This window comes from Gymnodraco acuticeps, unplaced genomic scaffold, assembly GCF_902827175.1.
Source record: "Gymnodraco acuticeps unplaced genomic scaffold, fGymAcu1.1, whole genome shotgun sequence".
Classification (NCBI taxonomy): Eukaryota; Metazoa; Chordata; class Actinopteri; order Perciformes; family Bathydraconidae; genus Gymnodraco; species Gymnodraco acuticeps.
The window spans coordinates 2,642,902-2,664,117 of NW_022990341.1; the positions used below are offsets into that span (position 1 = coordinate 2,642,902).

The 21,216-nt window shown below is 41.8% G+C and overlaps 1 protein-coding gene across 1 annotated transcript in view; it reads right to left on the reverse strand.

Moving 5' to 3' along the window:
- The window catches only part of colgalt2 (collagen beta(1-O)galactosyltransferase 2), a 30,810-nt gene extending 10,337 nt beyond the window's left edge, over positions 1-20,473 (reverse strand). The window contains 4 exon segments of the mRNA XM_034223632.1: positions 122-256; positions 1,391-1,508; positions 1,629-1,739; positions 20,238-20,473. Coding sequence (XP_034079523.1) covers positions 122-256; positions 1,391-1,508; positions 1,629-1,739; positions 20,238-20,473 — 600 coding nt within the window.
- Positions 20,474-21,216: the final 743 nt, after the last annotated feature.

Sequence of the window (21,216 nt, forward strand, 5' to 3'; positions counted from 1 at the left end):
TACAGTGTAGAAATGGCAATGAAATTCTTCTGACCTGACCTCCAACAATGCAATGTGCAATAAAATACAAAAATACAAAATAAAAAGTAGTGCAAAAAGTCTATATACATGTAAACTGTACCTGTGGGGTGATGCCGCACCAGAAGTTGGAGTAGAGCGAGCGAGACTCTAGCATGGGGGCAGCCAGCGTCAGCTTTTCAGCCATCATCAGGTTCAGCACATGGGGGTTTGTCAACAGGTTGTCACTGTCTACAAACTGGAGAGGGGAGAGGGTATGAGTGTATCATATCCAACACATCTGAAAAAAACACTTGGTATCTAATGATATTGTTTCAATCATGCTACACAATCACTGACTCCTTCATCAGCTGTTTGACTATGAGCTGATTAGTAATGTTCCACCAAAAAAAAAAATGCAGGTGTAAAGTGTATGTGACCACTATAACAGGACACTTTTCACTGTTACTCTAATTACATTTGTTAGAAATTGCTGTTGTTATTAAATATACAAATCTTTAGACCCTCACGAGTGGGGTATTACATCATAGAACAAAACCAAACTCAAACCCCCGCCCCCCCAAACAAACCCCCTTTTCAGAACATCTATTCGGTGTGTGTATATTTGAAAAGGTTTGTGTTTGTTGCAATATAGGCTGTTAATTCATTATATTTAATGTAATTTTTTAAGTTATATACCCAGGATGTCAATCGTATTGTAGACTATTAAATAATTATAATAATAATTTATAAATAAAAGTATGCCCGTCTACACTACAGGCATCGAAAAATGCTTTCAACACTTCGCCCAATCATTTGAATGGGGTGACGTAGAAGATTTTTAAACTTCGCCGAACTGCATTGTGGGGAGCATGGCATGGCTTTGCAAGCATCACGAGCATCTATCGGCATCAAAAGTTGAACAATGTTCAACTTTTGAGGCTCGATGCTTGGCATCAGCCAATCAAATCCCGCGTATGCAAATCTGACAGTACAAGCGCTAGCCAATCAAACCGCGTGTATGCTGGGAGAGACTACGCAGGTCATTTCCTCATATTCAAAAAAATGGAGGGAAAATTTATTATAGCGGTAGTGAATCACCCGGTGCTGTATGATCAGTCTCTGTTCATCTACCGGGATACAAACCGGAGGAGCGAGGCTTGGAGGGAGGTGGCAGAGACAGTGGGGTGAAACTGGTAGGTTTTCGCCTGTTTGGGGATTTTATATCCAGTTTACTTTGTTTTAACATTGCTATTGCTTTGTATGCCGGGGGCGGGCGGGAGATTCCTGATTGGTTGTTGGTCGCCTTGGGCGCGAGAAATCGCCAAGCCTCAGACACGCCCAGCTTCAAGATTTTGTTATGCCTGTAGTGTAGACGGGCCGTAAGACTTACGAGTATGTAGTCAGCCCATCGTTCCCTGGCAGCCTTCAGCGCCGCCTGCCTCAGCTTCATCACATGGTTGAACCGTGACGGAGGCCAATGCTTCGGACCCCACTCATCTGTGTATGATCTGATGAAGATGAAGATAAAAGGCGGTTGTCAAAATGTTACTAATTATGTGAGATCAAATCCAGGACATGTTTGAAGTGCTGTGAACATTTGGTAATTAAAGTTGGAAGCTGTGACTCACTTCGGTTCGTCCATCGGTCGCCACTCCACGTAGTGATAGACACCCTGGGCTCTTTTCAGCCATTCTTTCAACATTGAAGTAGTGTTGTCCACATTATGGTCTGTTGCTGCCCTGAAACACCAAAGCAGAAAAGGCAGGACATTAATGAAATGAACTCTTCAAACTACAATGCTGCCTGTTACACACATCTGCTAAACACATGAGATGTTAACAGCTGACCGTGCGAAGAAACAAAACAAAAATCTTTGCATGTCAGGGCTGTTTTCAGGGATAAGACACTAAAGAAATGAGAGCATGTGAAGCTGAACGCTGCAGACTGTCATTAGCTTGAGGGAAGAGGTGGTGACACTCGGCGACATTACATTCAGATAGCATGTCTGTCCTTCCACATTCGTCCAATTACTCTCTGATGTCACAAAAAGCAGCCTTAGCACATACCAAGCTTCCTTTCTGCCTTATCAACTGCACTGCCCCTCGGAGCACAGACAGTCTGAGGAGTGCAGACAGATGCTGCTCTGGATAAAAATGTACTCGAGACAGGTATGCCAGACAGCCGTAGAGACAGGCTCAAAAATAACTGAAGGTACCGTATATTTCCCTAAATCTAAGCAACTTGACACAGACAAATTGCACAGACAACACATGCAGAGACTCACACACTCACACGCAAATGATGTCAGTGTAAAAGTTAGCACTGTTGCAGCTGCTTATTTGTCACTCCTGTGGTTTGCACTCTGTTGCTGGTTCTTCACAGAGATTTCCACTTCAGCTCCCAGGGCTGACTCAGAGAACACACTGCGACTACTGTATGTGTGAGTGTGTGTGAGTGTGTGTGTTTGTCTTTATATTAATGTGTGCAAGATCATTTAAAACTGTAACTGTATCGCTGTGCACCTATCAATTCAACATGAGTTTTAAAAAAATAAATATACCTGTCTTTGCATTGAAATTGCCCTTTAGCGAGGAAAGGTCAACAGAATGTGAGAGATACACTTTACTTGAATGTGCACACACACACACACACACACACAGAGGTGGAGTTTACCACTGCTTGCTGTAATATTCCATCGCTGTACTCACTCCAAAATCACGCCCAATTTTAGTTAGCATGGCTACACACACACACACACACACACACACACACACACACACACACACACACACACACACACACACACACACACACACACACACACACACACACACACACACACACACACACACACACACACACACACACACACACACACACACACACACACACACACACACACACACACACACACACACACACACACACACACACACACACACACACACACACACACACACACACACACACACACACACACACACACACACACACACACACACACACACACACACACACACACACACACACACACACACACACACAGTGATGACAGTCTTTAATTTACCCACATTTAGCACAAATAGCAATACAGAATACCTGTTATTATGCACACATATGCTTATGTTAATACACACAAACGCAAACATGCACAGTCTTGCTCTGCACACATGGATTAGTCAAAATGAGGCAGGGTACCCTTAGGTTTGGAATTTCAATTATCTTCAGACTGATATCTCATCACACATAACTAGCAGCTGGAGAGGGACCTAAGCCAGAAGGAGACACAGCACTCAATAATTGTAATAGTGTGTGTGTGGTTGTGCATGCCCATACTTGCAGACATGTGACATAGCGATGTTAATTTTTTTTTTGTCCTTGGAATGTTGTTTTTACAGCGGTGACCGGTAATTTATCTGTTGCACAAGTGGTAGTTTCCCATTTTAAATATATCTGTTTCTGTGTGTGTAAAAGGTCGTGGGTATGTGAGTAAAAACCAAAAATATGTGTGAATACAAGCATGTGCATGTGTGTTTTAGTGCATAACTGCCCATGTGAATAATAAAGGAGGAGGTTCCCCCCTAAAGACTGGATGTTTTTTTTTATTGTGGGATAGAAACACACTGAAACAGCTGACTCATTGGTAATGAGTAGATGTGCCCACACCTTTTCAACCACTACTGCACATCGCTGAGGGAAATAAATGTGTTGCTACATGCAGTGTCCCAATGACAGACCTAGCTCCAGGGAGCGATTTAACTTAAGGGAACTTCTGGGATTTTAGGTAAACAATACCTGACACAGCATGTGGCATGTATATGAATGGGATAGAGGGGAATTGGAAATAAAGAAAGTAGATGTGTGTGTGCAGTCTCTTTTTCTGTTCTGCTAAACATGAACTGAAAATGTACAGGATTGCTATAAAATGTTATCACCAATAAACAATTAACATTTTTGGTGAATTGCTCAAAGAGCTCATTAAAAACCTTTCCAAACTTTGAAAAGATCAGGCAAACATTATTTTCCACATATCACATTAAAAAGCTAATGATGCTTTCTCCTTTACTCATAAGATCAGTACGATTTTAAATCTGAAAGGCGTGTTTTTTCAAATATTTTCAGGCTCTTGTTGGCAGGACATATTCTTCCTGTTTTCTGTGAAGCAGTGGGTAAAGGTGGAAGACTGTCCACAAAAGAATATAATACTTTTATAACTTTTATCGAAGGTTTTATGGCTAAAAAATAAATGTGGGAACAATTACTTCAAGAAATACGCAGATTTTCCAATAAGACATTACCCTATCTGTGTTGTGCAGTGTTTGGATTAAAGCAATTCTAAATATATGTTCAACATACATATCACAACTTCTGCAGTATGATAAAAGTTAAAGATGCATCTGCTGAGAATGATGCATCACTTTATCACTGCTTCATGTTTGAGCCTTTAATTTCTATAAGGGATCCTCCTCTCAATCTCATTTAATTTCAGACACGTCTGTTCTCATTCAGGGAGGTTTCTCAACTTCCTCTACCTTCAGGCAAGATATCTCGCTGCAGCTGGAGTGTACTGTGACCTCTGAGAAAAAGAGTCTTCGCAGTCCCTGCCAAATCCTTCCAGCTTTGCGATACTGATGTCTTTGAAACTGTAGCATTCTGAATATTTTATCCAACTTAAAGGTGGGGTAGGTAAGTTTGAGAAACCGGCTCGAGATACACTTTGTGTTATATTCCATGGAATGCTCTTAACATCCAGATAGCAATGAATATCTTAAGTGCTTTGACAAAAAATCCATAAAAAAACGTCATCTGTGGAAACCGTGCTGTAAAAAGCACGACCAATCATCTGAGCCGGCCCGGCTAAAGTAACTGGATGGCCTACCTGCCTGTCAGCCTTCCATCTGTGCACAAACTTATCTCGTGTGCGCGTTCGTGTGTGTTGGAGGAGGGGCTCTGTAAGGAAGTGGCAGATTTTCCGGCTGTGTATTTTCAAATTCTAGCGCACTCGAGCTGGTTTCTCCAAAATGACCTACCCCACCTTTAATATTCCTGCATGTCTGCGATACTATTAAAATGAAGAAATCAGGACTAAGGTATGCATCTCTGCACAAAGACACACTAATATGGGCTCCCTCCTCTTGCCTCCACACCTCTCTTTCTTGCCTTGTGCTTTCTCCTCATTCCTGTTTTGAAGTCTAAAATGCAGCCTCATTATTCTGCTGCCTGCAGATCTGAGTTTGGGCTCCCTCTCCCTTTTTCAGTCTTTATGAGCAGCATCTGGACACCACATGCCTCACCTACACACCCACCACTCCCTCTCTCTCTCGCTTCATAGACATCCCTTTATTCTTCCAAAGTAACGGATCTCTGTCCTTTCACCTACTTATCAATCCCTCCGGTCATCTCTGGTTCCCCTTGTGCAGATATCAAAGCATCAACATGCTCCTTAATCAGTGCTGCACCAGCTAGCGTAGACTATTATCCCCGATATTTGAAAGGGACATTTGAAGATAAAACATGTAGCTTGTTGATAAGACATTTCCAAATGAGCCCAAGCCGATTCAGATGCTGGATTGCATGACATCCTTTTGACAGGTTTTTCTGTAGCGATCATGGAGTTGCACAAAGAGGTTGGTCACTTCTGCACCTCAGTCATGTGATTAGCAGCCTGCTTCACTCTCTCTGGCTCTCTCCCTCCCACTGTTTAAGGTTATCCTCTGCAGGAGTGTGTCAGATAACAGGGAGTGTGTCGAGAAGGAGTGAAGGCCATCTGGCCTTAAGCACAGAGGTTTGTCTCAGACTGGCCCTGAAGGTAAACATGTGTCTGAAAGGATCAAGCAGGGCAGTGTCAACTGACTGTTAAATAAACTATCTAATATCGCTGCCAATAATGACCGGGTGCTGCATGTAATTATATGCCAGTGTGTGTGTGTGTGTGTGTGTGTGTGTGTGTGTGTGTGTGTGTGTGCGTGTTGTGAGGCTGACGTGGCTAAAGGCCTCTTGATGGCCTGGCGGGGCAAAGAAGAAAGAGGCAAGAGAGAAATTCCTCATGAGTTTCAGGGTCAACAAAAGTAGCCGAGGCCGGTGGGCTAGCACTGAAGTGTAAAATGTAGTATTCATATTCAAGCCTGAGAAGAAATATTCATCATGGTTGGATATTAAAGAGAGCCAGTGTTGACTGTATGAGAAGCCTGCCTCCAGTGTGAGATCGCTAACCTAATGCTATAATGGTATCTGCAGAGACAAGAAGGCACAGAATCATTTTACTTTAGTGTATCATGATAAATGAAAACAGGCCTCCAGGATGGTAGTCATTAAATTAAAAAAAACACCAATATTTCTCCGTTTCTCTGGTATTGCAAACCATCCCGTCCCATTAACTTTTCAGTGCAATGATGTCACACAGTTAAGTCTAGCTTTTCTGAGCTCTGGGGAAGTTTCCAAGTATTACATTTGCATGTTCACGTTCCGAGGTGTCCTCTTAACCATTTAACAGTTCTCTTGTACATTGTCGACTTTCTAGTTAATAATTTTCTGGTGCAAGAAATGTTTAGTTGCAATACCGCCTTTAGACATATTGTCTCTAACTGTAATACATACTTGCCCTCCTCCCATCCCTTCCAACACTAAGAAAGGTTTAACCTTTTTGGTCAGGAGGAAAAGGTGTTGATGGGTTATTACTATATGCTGATGATATACTTTCGTATGTCTTAAATCTACCTTTGTTTCCTGTAGTTCTGGACACTCCCTAAAATAAACTGAGTCATCATAGGAGCAAGCCTGTGGCAGTTAGTCCTATAAATGCTGTGATTTTAGTTGGGCAGAAAAATATCATGTATTTCTTTTTGTACCTGACCAAACCCCAGAATCTTTACTCAAACACATATTGTTATTTAATGAAGTCAAACATTGGATATTAAACTGTTTTAGCAATTGTATGAACCCAATCAAGTAGTCACACTATGTATAGAAACTGTGACTGTGAGGGAGTGTGGTCGTCTTTCTATCAGAAGGTAGGTTCGATCCCAGCCCTGCAGTCAACATGTCGATGTAAGATACTTAAATCCAAGTTGGTGTGTACTGTAGATGTCTGAATGTTGAGCTCCCAAGATGCATATTGCTCTGTATGCATGGGGTGTGAATTGGGGGATGTTGACTTGTAAATATAAAGGGCTTTGAGGGGTTGTGAAGACTGGATGAAGCGCTATATAAATACAGGCCATTTACAATTTACCAAAAGCAGTCATGCAGTCATTGCAACTCGTTATTTACAACATGCTCTGGTTGTGAAAGTGGATAAGAAGAGAGTAGAAGGAATACAGAGAGAGACAGCAGGAAAACAACTCAAAGCAACAGATGGATGAGGTGATGGAGAAACAGAAGGATGTCGGGAGGAAGAGAGGGAGAACACAGTGGTTAAGAAGGGAAATTTATGACACATACAGACAGATGGATGATGCTAAAATTATATTTCCTCTATGAGAACATGGGCGCCGGCCTTCTACTGAGTACTCCCTGTTCATGAAAACATTGCTCCAAACACTTTACCTGCCTCATCCTCTCTCTCTCCATGTGAGAGTGCTTATACCAAGATGCCATCGTGTTTTACGGTTTGCCAACTCTATTACATGTGGTGCTGCCAAGCTCTGACAATAGTGCTGGAAGAAATGGGGCACCGAGCAAGAATTCAGAGTAGGGAGCCAAGAACGACCATTTTCAAAACATGAGAGAAAGAGAAGGAGCGATTGGAAAAGGCTCAAGGAATAAAGAGTAAACTCTATTTGTTTACGGACACTTGATTGAAAAGATATGTGCGGTACAGAGAAAGCGTTCCCATGAAAACCAGGATCAGCTGCACCTCTTCAGCTTTAGAGAGAGTTTGCTGGTTGAGGCTCAATGTGGACTAGAATAAAGATTAGGCTCTGAAGTCACTGTGTTTGGAAAATTGACAATGGGCCATTTAGTAATTTTTCTTAATCACTCACACCTCATTATTACGTGTGAGGTTTCTTTGTTTCCACTGATATCCTGCAGCTAAATGAGTAGAATACTGTAGGAAATATTCTCGAGTTAGACTGAACGCCAATTCCAGGCTGATGTATCACCAACTATAACAGCCATGTGCTTCATATCCTAACACAACACATAAATGAGACACTGCTGCAGTGCATGACATGTTCCCTTCATTGCTATTGTGATGGCCACAGCCACTCATAAGCAATTACACCGAACCCTCACCTCCAGTTTTACCTAATTTCCACTGCAGTCAACTACACCAACAATTAAAACCACACATGTCATTCAAATATCATACACTATTTGCTTTAAACCTGACATCATTTCATTGATTTGCACACCATTTAGGATACTTAACAGAGGTATTTGTCTTTGAGTTGACTCGGCTGTTTGGGGGAAGTACGTTCCTGGTTCAGAAAAAATGCTGCAGGAGTGCTGAAGACTCTTAAATACTGCAAGCAGCCAATTGGGTAACCTGTTTAGTCGCTGGTATATTTATTATTTATCTATCTTTAGGTCAAGTTATTGAAGATTCTTGGTTTATAAAGTTTCTTTTTTTGTTTTTGGGTAAATAAAAGCCCGATGTATTAAAACAACTCCTGTGTCCTGTCACCTCACTGCTTGGTCACCAACAGCTATAAACACACTACAGGTAGTTTATTATGAGTTATTTACATTCACTGTCCTGCAGCTGTCTATACGCACTAGACCACCCAATATGTATAAATCCACAGCTGAAAATAGTCCACAACAGATGCACTTTTGACTCCTGTTGGAGTAAAATTAGCTTAAAACTATAGTGCCCATCTGTTTTGGGAACTCATTGAGCTTTTTTGAACTGAACCTATATAATGTTTTAGCTGTTTTGAAATATGTACTTCTTCAGTCGAAACATATTGGATTGGTAAGTAGAGGAGGGAAAGATGGAGTATTATAGTAATATAATAAATGATTGAGAAGTGGAATAATGCATTGGCGATGTTGGTCTTTCATGGAAATTGTTGACAATAAGAAAAATAGGATTTGATCCTTTTTACATTATAGTAATTTGCTTCATATAAACTGACACAATGTGGCACTCACATCATCATTGGGGAAATGTCACTGCCCAAAGCGGTACAAGTTTGAAAGGAATGGAACGTACTCCAGATGTAGTTGCATCACTCTGTAAAAATGATGGCTAACTTTCTCACTGTAGGTAAGAGCTGCCACATGTTTTGACTATTTTATTTGAAGCCAACTGAGACTCAAGAGACTCAACTGAGACTCAACTCACGCCTGTAAATAAGCAGATGGTGGTGATACAAAATCTTCCACTATCATGAGGATAAAGGTGGCTATCTTATTTTATCTAAAGACACAAGCATCTGCTTCTGCTCCACTTACATTGTGTCTTCATGGGCTGCTCATCTGGGAAATGTTACCCAGCATATGAGGAGATTATGTCTTTCCAGTTTCCCACAGATTGGATTTGAGTGCAGAATAGGACTCCTCAGGTGATACTGATTGGGAGGGCAGGGATAATTGTGGCCTGTAACATATGGAGGTTCTGGCTCACCGTGGGCCGTGGGAGGGAACTGGGAAAGGGAATGTGGAAAAACATTGGCTTTGCCAGAGGAGCATGGCAAACACCCATGTGTCTTGTGTGTGCAATAGCATTAAATCGCAAACAGACTATGTGGAGAGAGACACACATGCACATTTATACTGCACCAGAACAAGGAAGGTAATCAAACACTTATTTTACCTAATGTGATCTAATAAGTATTGACACACAACAAAAGCATATGCTGCTAATCATTCACAAATGCCCAAATACAACACAATAGACTACCCCAATCTGATCATTTTGTCCGAATACATTTTTGATGAACTACTCTCTTAAAGTTCAGATTCACTCTGTGAGAATACCAGGAACAATGTGTGCTTCACCGGTGTGTTCCCACAGAGGAATTGAGCCTGAGGTTGCACACCTGGCGTGAAGAAACTCCCACAGCCGATAACCTTTTGAAATCTGCTTGATTCTTTCAATTTTCTCTCTCGACATTAGCTTCTTAAAACCTGATCAAACAATCATCTGCCTCCACATAAACTCTGCCAGGCAGGACCAGGAAAGAAGAACAGGGACCTCTTGTATACTCAAGCTAACATCCACATGCTAATCTATAAAATAGACAAATGTGAGACAACAGACAGGATCTCTTCTCAACAAAATAAGAGAACAATAGATCGGGAAAAAAAGCTGCAAGTTAGCATAAAAAAACGGCATACATTGTGTAAAATTGTAAAGAGATGTACAGATAACCTCACCATCATAACTGGACGCTGTAAAGTGAATCTTTCAGATGGATCTGTACTGATTTAGAGTAAAGAAGTGCTATTGTGTTCATTCATGCACAATACATTTGCTATGGCCATCTATGTTGGAAAACTAATCCTAATGTCAAGCTAATGTAATGCCATGCACTCATGTCAAAACTAAAATGTGTCTTTATCTTTCAAATTTTACCACATTTTTCATACTCAAACCACAACACAATAATGCATTTTAACACTTTAAATGTGGCACTTGCTGCAAGTAGTAGAGGTTCTGCAAGGTACAACACTGCAGTCCATAAGTCATAGTTAAAGAAAAAAACTATACTCAGCATTCAAGTCCGATTTGTAATGTATTTTGTTTTTTTACTGTGCAATTTATTGCAGAATATTGTTGTGTTTATGATGTGTTAAATGACACAAGTGGAGAATGAATACATTCCCATCTCTATATTGTCTATCATTATAGAGTACTAAAGTAGTCATAAATATGGATAATTGGTGGTATGATAAATGAGAAAATAAAAACATGGCATTATAGAAGGTGCCTGTGCGTAAAAGGCTGGTGATGTCAGGGCATTAACATCCTCTTTATGGCTTAGTCTTCTCTGACAAGTCCACAAATCATCATCTGGACACCCAGCACACCACCTGGGAAAGCACTTGATGCATGAACAGAGCGAGCCAGAAGCTAGAAGTGTGAGGAGCAAAACAATAACAGCTGGCCTAAACTTGCAGAGTGAATTGTATGCATTATGCACGTCAAGACAAACACAGAGTTCACTGCTTGTGAAATTCGCTATGACTGCCTTTGAATCTGCTTACGGAAAAAAACCTCCTGGCAGTATGGAGAAAAATGCACCTGTTAGCTAACAAAAGATAAAAGCTGCTGGATTTTCAACTTTACTTCTCATCCATGAAGAGTTTAGTTAGCATTTAAGTACTGTGAGGTAGAAAATAGCCTTTCTCCATATATTTGTTGTCCCTTTACGCTATTATGTTTTTTTGTTGTCTTTATTTGACAATTCTGGGAGGTTTTGGGGAAGTAAGGTTAGTTTTCCTGCTTAGGGTTAACATACATGCCAACCTTTCCAAATCCAAAAGAGGTAGGTTTGCGCACGGCAAATGTGCACGCCCATTGAGGTAATCAGAAGAAATGGAACCCCAGTAATTACAGGTATAAACTATGTATTTAACATATATTGCATAATTTTATGCATTTTTCAGAAAAAGTGGTAGTTTGGTAAACAGTGACATCAACGACATGTCTGGTCTGTAAAATGTCCGAAAAGTAAAAGAATGGGAGATAAATATCCCAAATTCTCCACATTTTGTTATATTTGTAATGTGTTTCTGGTCCTCTTTCAGTTGAGACGTATGAAGGATGTGTCAGGATGTAGAACTCTTGTGTGAACATTGGATAAAGCCAGGTTCATATTCTTGTTTCATGTTGTTGACATATTAGAGTCAAAGGTTTGCGAAATATCTTTGTGTTGCGCCATAAATCAGAAAATACTGCATTAAAAAAGTCATTTCCTGCATTTTTCTACTGATAAAGTGTGATATAAATAATGTACAGGCTTACAGATTGCTGTAGTTCACTAAACGGAGACATTAACGTCATGTTTGGTGTTGAAAATGTCGGAAAAAGTGAAAGAATGGGAGATAAATATCCCCAAATCTCTAAATTGTATTATATTTTGTGTGTGTTTGTGGTCCTCTTTCAATTGAGACACTGTAGGTGAAGGATGCTTCAGGAAAAGACCAAACACTGGATGTCTTTCAGTCGCCAACATGTGTTTTCGAGACACTGATATTAACGGGGAAATCCTGCAGGACTGAAATGCCTCGTCTCTGTTCCCTTAAACTCATTTGGGAGTGATTACCCATCAGCCCCGGGGGTGCAGAGGAAAGGCAGCGTTACCCCCGGTCTGCACGTTGTTTCTCTTTCAGAAACACAGAGGACTGTTTGTATGATGCGATCACACACACGCTGCAAACGGTGTCCGCCAAAAGTCAAGTCCAGTGTCTATGTAGTGTCATTTTTATTTGTTATAGTTTGGGAAGATTGAAAATCGGTAAGGAAAGCCAGCTAAGTCGGTAGGCGGTAGAAACATGTCAAAAGCGGTAGACTACCGCCCAAATCGGTAGGGTTGGCAGGTATGGGTTAAGGCCCTGACACACCAAACTGACACCAAAGAACACGTCCCGACGGAACCGACTGTTGTGTCGCCTCACGTCTCCTGCGTCTTGGCCAAAAAGTCGCACTGGAACACACCGCAAAGACTTCAGCCGACGGCCAAGTCGCACGTACGCACCGCGCATGCGTGAGTGGCAATAACTCTCCTTACCAGCAGGCGGTGGTAGTGTGTATTCATCATTCAAAAGAGGCAACCGGAAGAGTGGGTGTTTCTCAATGTTGAGTTCAAGTCCCGGCAAGACCAAGTGCTACCGAGGTGTCCCTGAGCAAGGCACCGTTCCCTACACACTGCTCCCCGGGCGCCGTTCATAATGGCAGCCCACTACTCCTAACACTAGGATGGGTCAAATGCAGAGAAACCATTTTGTTACATAGTAAGTAGGCCTACTGTGTAATGACAATAAAAGTAAAAAAAAAAAAATAACACTGACAGGCAAATGATGTGTCATCATGTAGCCTACTGTATCTTCTGACTTTTATTGTAGTAGGCTATAGCTAATTTGATCCTCATTCTAATGTGTTATCTAATGGCTGCAGGGTCGGCTCTAGAACAAATCGAATGGGGGGGGGGGCAATCATTTACCACACACTGCCGTCAACAACCAACACACAAACACCAATGCAACTTCAATTTCAAAACATGCTGTAAAGTCTCTTGTTTTCACACACATTGCAGGGGTGTGGTGCTATTTTCTAGCGCACCGATGACTTGTACGGTTGTGGCACGACCACCAAAACAGAAACATATGGACATAGGCCACCATATAAAAAGAGTGCAGATGTAGGCTATTTAGTATCCTATCCATGTGAACATGTTTTAGGTGGGTGATGGACCTAACATCCTCTAGGAGGGTCCGGGGGCATGCTCCCCCAGGAAGATTTTTTTTTAAATAACCGTCGGCTGAAAAGACAGGACAGTGCGGGACACACCAATCTGAGTAGGGCGACATGACGCTCATCAACGGCCAGACATCTTTTGACGGCCGAAATCGTATTGGTGTGTCAGGGCCTTTAGATAAAAAGACCCACCCCCCTCAGGTTAGCTTAGCTTAGCACAAAGAATGGAGCCTCCATTTGTTTTCTTGCAGCCTCTACTTGTTGTTGTATTTATTAATTATACAAGATTTAACTGGTTATTTAGTGAGATTTAAAAGTGCTGGTAGGCAGACTGTTTTGTATGGAGAGAGCCAGGCTAGCCGTTTCTCCCTATTTCCACACTTAGTGCTAAGCTAAGCTAACATGAGGTTGGCTATAGCCTCTTTTTGCAGACAATAACGTTTAAAGGGTCCTAACCGGGTCCTAACTCATAGCAAATACTAGTTCCTGTTGCAACTCAGTCACATTGAGTATGTCTGTCACTCAACTTGAAAGCAACGTTTCTTGAGCTTTCATTGGCAAAATGATTAGCCTTTGTGTAGAACTACAGTACATGAATGCTTTACAGTTCACCGCTGTCCAGTTAGCAGAGAAGAACAAAGGGAAAAAGAAGAGTACTGGCGGTCGAGCTTCTGTGGGAATGTGGATTAACCAAACTGCTGAATGCCGGGTAATCTCCAAACATTGTTGACTGCCACCCTCTCTCCACCCGACCATCCCCCTCTTTCTGTAATTCCCTGCATTCTTTCATTCTTTAACAGCAGTGTGAGAGTATTTTCCCCACTCTGCCACTTCTCTGTCAGACCTGCACCCATCTGCAGAAGGAAAACTTCTAAAGGCAAATTTGACTGACCATCCCAACTGTCAAAAGGCTGAGGAAACAGGGCGGAGAAGACCTGACCTGGGTGATTGGAGCAGATTATCCTGTGAACAGGCTCTAACTGGAAACTTTGGTCTTCCCAAATATCCTCAGACCGGCCAAAGCCTGTCACATTTTTTGGAAACATGCAGGATTTTGTCACCAGGCTGGGTTGTTAGGTAGATTGAAACTCTTAAAAAACGTGTCATCGCCCGGTTATTGACAACACCTGCTCCCATGGAGATTTTCCACTTCTTACGTTCATTGAAGAACGCAGTATTTCTTTATGCAAAACTTGTATGAAATGGTACTACACTGTGCAAACCCTATCAGATGGCTGTAAAACTATACATTCAGTGAAATAAGCTGTGTATAATTGTAGGCTAGTTTTCTCGGATCAGTATATAAATTCAAAGACTGAAAAACAGTACATACTGTAATGTACAGATCATCTACAGTCTCTTACGGTTCATGTGATCTTCTTGTGTGTACAAGGTATATCTCGAGGGAAGAAGTAATTATCTTGTGTGCAAAAGATAAAGAAAATATTACCTAGAGGCACTCAAGTGCTGTAAGGTGATATTCTTTGAGCTTGTGAGCACAAGTACATATAATTTATTCTAATAAGATCCTTAACTTGTGTGCACAAGAAGTCCTATTGGGAATGATGAAGCTCCGTAGCTCTGTATGCATGTATAATCACACAGATGCAGCACAAAGAAAAGACTACATCTTCATGGTCCCATTGGAGAACATGGAGAAGTTAAAAAGGGAGCTGGGGTCCTGTGGCTGCAACACAATTAAATCTCTCGTCTTTTATCACCACCCTGATCATTATGTTTAATCATCTACATCCTCTACTCCCCGTTGCTCTGTCTCCTTTGGATTGCATGTTTGAAATGACTTGTTTGGAGGAATACAATCCTCTGTTCTGTTCAGGCCTGAAGCTCCAGAGAGGAACTAAAGGGAAGAACATTTTGTCCCCATACAGAAACTGTAGCTACAAATCCAGACATTGTTGGTTTTATATGTTTCTTCTCGATAGTTTCCCCATACTTTCCATCAGTCTGTCCAGACAAGCTGTTGATAGAAGAGGAGAACCCTGCTTTACGGGTAAAGATGATGTCTCATGTAGCCGCAAAGTTCTTGGCTTGAGTCCAGATGGAGAACCCCGCCTGCACGTCATCCCCCACTTTATATTTGCCAAGCTTCTGAATTGAGACAAACATGCCTTAAAAGTACATTTCAGTAGTAGGAATTGAATCTTGAAGTTAAATATAACTGGATTAGCTTAAAGGGGACCTATCCTGCAAAATGCACTTTTGTACGTCTTTTATACATAAATATGTGTCCCCGGTGTGTCAGGGAATTCACCAAGTGTCAGAAGACACAACCCTCTCTCTTTTCCTCCATACCCAAATCTCTAAAAACGGGGCTGCAATGGAGCTGATTATTATTTGAATTTTTCTGACGTCAGAAAAGGGGTGCTCCGCCCATATGGGCATCTCTCCACCTATCAGGGGAATGAGAGACCGCTCGAAAGCGCTGGAGACGCTGTAGTACATATGCCAGGCCTGTAGGTGGCGCTGTAGTCTGCCACAAAAGCAGAATCAGCCCTCGCAAAGACAGGGCTGGAAAAGAGCAAATAGAGCGAAATGAGGCATGGCTAAAATGCATGATCTGTTTGGTATTTTGAATAAAAAACTTCACAGACATGTTTTATATAGGTATGGCCCTACAATATATTTCAAATATAGCATGATAGGTCCACTTTAACCCCTTTACTACCTCTCTTTAGACAACGCGTGGGTTTTTAAACTGTAGTTAGTGCTCTGTAAATCACCAAAATGCTGTAATGTGGATTTAAAGAGAGTTGAATTACAATTTGGCATTAATTGGGTGGTTCAGCTTTGCGTGTTGGGTGATAAATGAATGATGTTGACAAAAAGAAACAAAGAGCTAAAGAACTGCGGGAGTCATGTTGAGTTAAATGTGTAATTTTCTTAACACATTTAGACACAAAATGCCAATAAAGTTTTTCATGCTGAGAAAAATCCTCACTGTTACATTGCTTAAGATGTATTAAGTATTTCTTTATTTTCTACCGATGTACAGCTGCCATCAGAGCCACAAACAGCGCCACAATTAAGTAGTTCTTAGTTTAATCTGATCATTAAAAGCTTTCTTGAAAGACCCTCATACTTCACACTCTATGTTCTTCGTGTGCAGAAAGGCTCATAAGTGTTCACTAATAATCTTACTGCATTGGAAGCATAATGCGTTATAAACTCTTATGTAAACATCGGAATACTTTATAACAGTTGGGCCACAGTAGTGGAAAGTATATAGGCTTTGACGTGGCTGCTGAAATAAAATTAATTGCCTGAGTATAACAGTGTGGTGTCAGAGGCTGATGACTGAGGCCTTATGTGTGTGTTTATGTGTCCATGATAAATGTCTCTGCCTTGGATACTTTGCAATTAAAACAAAAAAATACCCTGATTGATGTGCTTTAGATGTACAGTGTGTTTTTATTTTATTTTATTTCTGGGCTGGACTGCAGGGTGGGGAGATAAGTCTCATAACTGATGGGCTCTTCCTCTAAAAGTTAAACCACCTTAAGAAGCCACTTTTCTCCACAGAGAACGCCCCACCTCTGGATTGAATTTCTCCAGTGAGCATGTGTGGGTGATTTTGGTAAGGGTCCCCAAAATTAGGAGCAGACAGTTGTTGTGCAAACATAAGCAAGACATTAAGGAAAGGAAAGGGTGGGAAATGAAGCACAAGAATGCCAGCTGGAAAGCAACAGGGTCTCCAGAACGTTGAAAACATCATCCGCCGGAGATGCTTGGGAATTTTACATCTTGCATTCTTCAAATCTGAACTTTGATAATGAAGCTGCTTTGAGTCAGACTTATTTTTGATTCTCATCAGCCTGCATAGCCCTCATGCAGACCGTAAACACATATTTTACGCATGACTTCCCAGAACTCTCACACACCCCCCAATCCTGCTGTCAGACCAGCTCAATGTCTCCTTTCATCCATTCACCTGCAGGTAGCCTCTTAACTTCATATTATATCTCAGTCTGCTCATATGAGACCAAACAAACTATAGGACCCTACCTGGGGTGAACCCCCCCTCCACCCCCCCCCTCCCTCCTTTCATACCTGCTGTTTTAAAGGCCCAGTTTCCGCAGGTAAGTGCTGAATCAGGCGGGGGGAACCGTGATTAAGGGTTAAGCCAACAGGCACAGCAGCCCTTTCATCTTCTGCCACAGTGTGCAATTTTGAAGCTGCAGACACGCGAGGTAGGATGTATCGTAAAACGCAGCAACAGCTAATAGTGACAATATGTTATTATAATTAACGCGGACACACGCTTCTTTCTATTAGGCTACTGCACGCTGCACTGAAGATCACTGTGCTCTGCACTCTGAAACCTGTCCAGAAACTATGCAAATGTTGTACATTTATTCAAGGACTGTACTATACACTTTTGAGGGACTTGTACTTTACTCGAGTCATTACATTATTGCTAGTTTGTACTTCTACCCCACTACAATTCAGAGCTAAATCGTGTACTTTTACTCCACTACATTTATGTAATATCTTTAGTTACTTTGCACATTTGGATTAATGATGTGAAATATAAACAACACTTTAGTCAGACTTTAGTTAAACCTGGAGTAAATTCACAAGCTACGCTGCAGTATACCAACCCTCGCAGTGCTTCTCAAAGTGTGGTCCGCGGACCACTGGTGGTCCGTGAGAGCCCCCTAGTGGTCCGTGAGTATATTGGTAACATTTCACATTTGAAATTAATTAAGTAATTTAAGTTTTTCGCACTCTCGCGGGAATATCTCCGCAATGGAGCAAGCTTAAGTTTCACTTTCAATTGCATGATATAGCCCAGATAAACACCTTCACCACACATGTTGCCACTTGTTGGTACCATTTTCAGGCGATTTGTAAAAAACGATGTGTTTTTGGATATTTGTGGAGTTAGGTGGTCCTCGAGTGTTTTTTTATTGGTTAAGTGGTCCTTGGTATGAAAAAGTTTGAGAAACACTGCTCTATGGCATAATGTTGCCCTCAGGCAACAGACCACTTTTTTCACCTCTAAATATATATATTTTTTTAAATATACACAATGTCACCTGACATGCTGGTGTCCAATAAAATGAGGGAATTATATGGGTGTGGCATTTTGTCTGGGGGTGGAGCAGTCCTTTCTGCAAGCAAAACTGCAGGGGACTCAGGGCCACCACTTGGTAAGATACATTTAACTTTTTAACATATTAGAAATGTACACAACTTAAAATAAAAAATACATGCATGTGCTCATATGAATACGTAAAGAAGTATATTTGATTGTTTAAAGACTTATTATGTATTTATTAATTAGCTAAAACTATGTTTTTTTTGTTCGTTGCCTCAGGGCAACACTGTGCCACTTGACCACTTTTTTCCAGGCAATATCATACAAGTGTGCAAATGTGCTCAGCTGTAAAATGATAAACCTAATCAATGTTTTTACCTCTACTGATATTTACAGGAAATGGACCCAAAACATGTTATGGGCAGAAGGGACACGATCAGGCTGTTAGGGCTATTCCGTCTGACAGTGAAGGTCAAGAGAGGGTTAGGGTGTAGCACACACACACACACCACACATCACACACACACACACACACACACACACACACACACACACACACACACACACACACACACCACACACACACACACACACACACACACACACACACACACACACACACACACACACACACACACACACACACACACACACACTACACACACACACACACACACACACACACACACACACACACACACACACACACACACACACACACACACACACACACACACACACACACACACACACACACACACACACACACACACACACACACACACACACACACACCACACACACACACACACACACACACACACACACACACACACACACACACACACACACACACACACACACACACACACACACACACACACACACACACACACACACACACAGAGACATACAAACACATACATACACACAGATATACACACACACATACAAACACAGACACACACCCACACACACAGAGACATACAAACACACACACATACACACAGACACACACAGATATACACACATACAAACACATACACACAGACACACACACACACACAGAGACACACACACACAAACATATACACACACACACACACACACAGACACGCACATACACAAAGAAAACCTTTTGAATTCATTTTTTGTTTTCAATTCTGACACAAACGTCCCAGGTGGGCGGGACTTTCAGGGGTGCGTTTTTGAGTGACAGCCCAGTTCTCCAGCGATTGTACAGTGCAGCTGCGGTGCATGAGTTGCACTGTATGTTCTGTGGTGTAGTGGGCTGTCACTCAAAAACTGAGCCAATGGGGACGCACCCCTGAAAGTCCCACCCACCTGGGACGTTTGTGTCAAAATCGAAAACAAAAAATGAGGGAGTGCAAACGAGAAGAGCTGCAGCCAAAAGTCTGATCATTGAGAAAGAAGCAAAGAGAACTGCAAACAAAAAGATATGTTAAAACAATGAAAACATATTTATAGTTTACATGATTACACAAATGATTTGTTTGCAACTTATAGTTTTATTTTTGAAATTACATTTATTTTGCTTGGCTCAGTTGTTTTTCTCTTAAACTCTTAGTTTTGCTTGATTCTGAGAAAGTGTTGCTTTACATGTATCTTTATGAAACAAAACTAATCCCATACATATCTTAGTACATCTTCCACCTCTAAATGAGACTACTTTAAAAAGTGTACAAACTTGCAGAAATCTTAGCACCACAAAGTTTTACTAGAACAGTCGGACAGTAATTAGGTAAACCCCATTAACATATTCCCACTACTGCATCCCTGTGCGTCACTCACCAGATCGCTATGCGCTCCTTCGGGTACTCCAGCCTCTCGATGCAGCCCAAGTAATGTGGCAGGCTGTGCGCCGCGTTGCGAGCCACAATGGCGATCATAACCTTTGGCTTCAGCAGGGAAGACTCGACTCTGAGCGGCTCCTGCACCACCGTCATCAGCTCGGACACACAGCCGGGCAGCACCGCGACCAGCAGCGCGCACAGCACAGCGACTCCCCCGGCCACGACCGCCCGCATCTTCGCTTCCAGATTCCTCCGTGAGTCCTCCGACCTGGAGCCCTGAGACTGAGAGGGAGAGGAGTGTGAGTGAATGAGGGAGGGAGGGAGTGAGAGCACAGTGGGATGGGGAGAGAGGAATAGGCTGGGTGGAGGGTTTTCTACCTCTTTTACCCCTTACGCCCACCTTCTCCCCACACCCTGCTGGAGGATACTGCTGCGGTTTGTGGGAAGCTTCGAGCCAACATCTTACTCCAGCAAATAATAAAATGCGTAAACATTTCTCATTTACATTTGTCAACTAAAGGAGAAGTACACCATGTTCCAGATCATTACCCATGATGCCTGTGTGTTTCCCCACCTTATTTCTAAGTGTCTCTTTACCACTTTCCACTGACAGCCTCTGTTGGGATGCTGCAGAGGTGTGGAGGTCATGAAATCACCTCCTCTGAAAACAAACTTCACACACAAAGCTGCACTTTATGTCTTTGTATAGAAGTTAATCAACAGAATAGTAAGTTGAAACTGTTGGAAAATTACCGTATATATATTTGACATTATAAAAAGAGGAAAAACGTACCTTAAAAAGGTCCCATGTCATGCTTTTCCGGTTATTACCCGTCCCCTTGTGTGTTATGAAGGTTTTTATGCATGTAAACGGTCTGCAGAGTCAAAAACCCTCAAAGTACACCCTGCAGGGAGTACAACTCTAACGCTGCGTCCACACTACAGCGTCGACAGCTTCAAAAACAGTTTCCAACGCG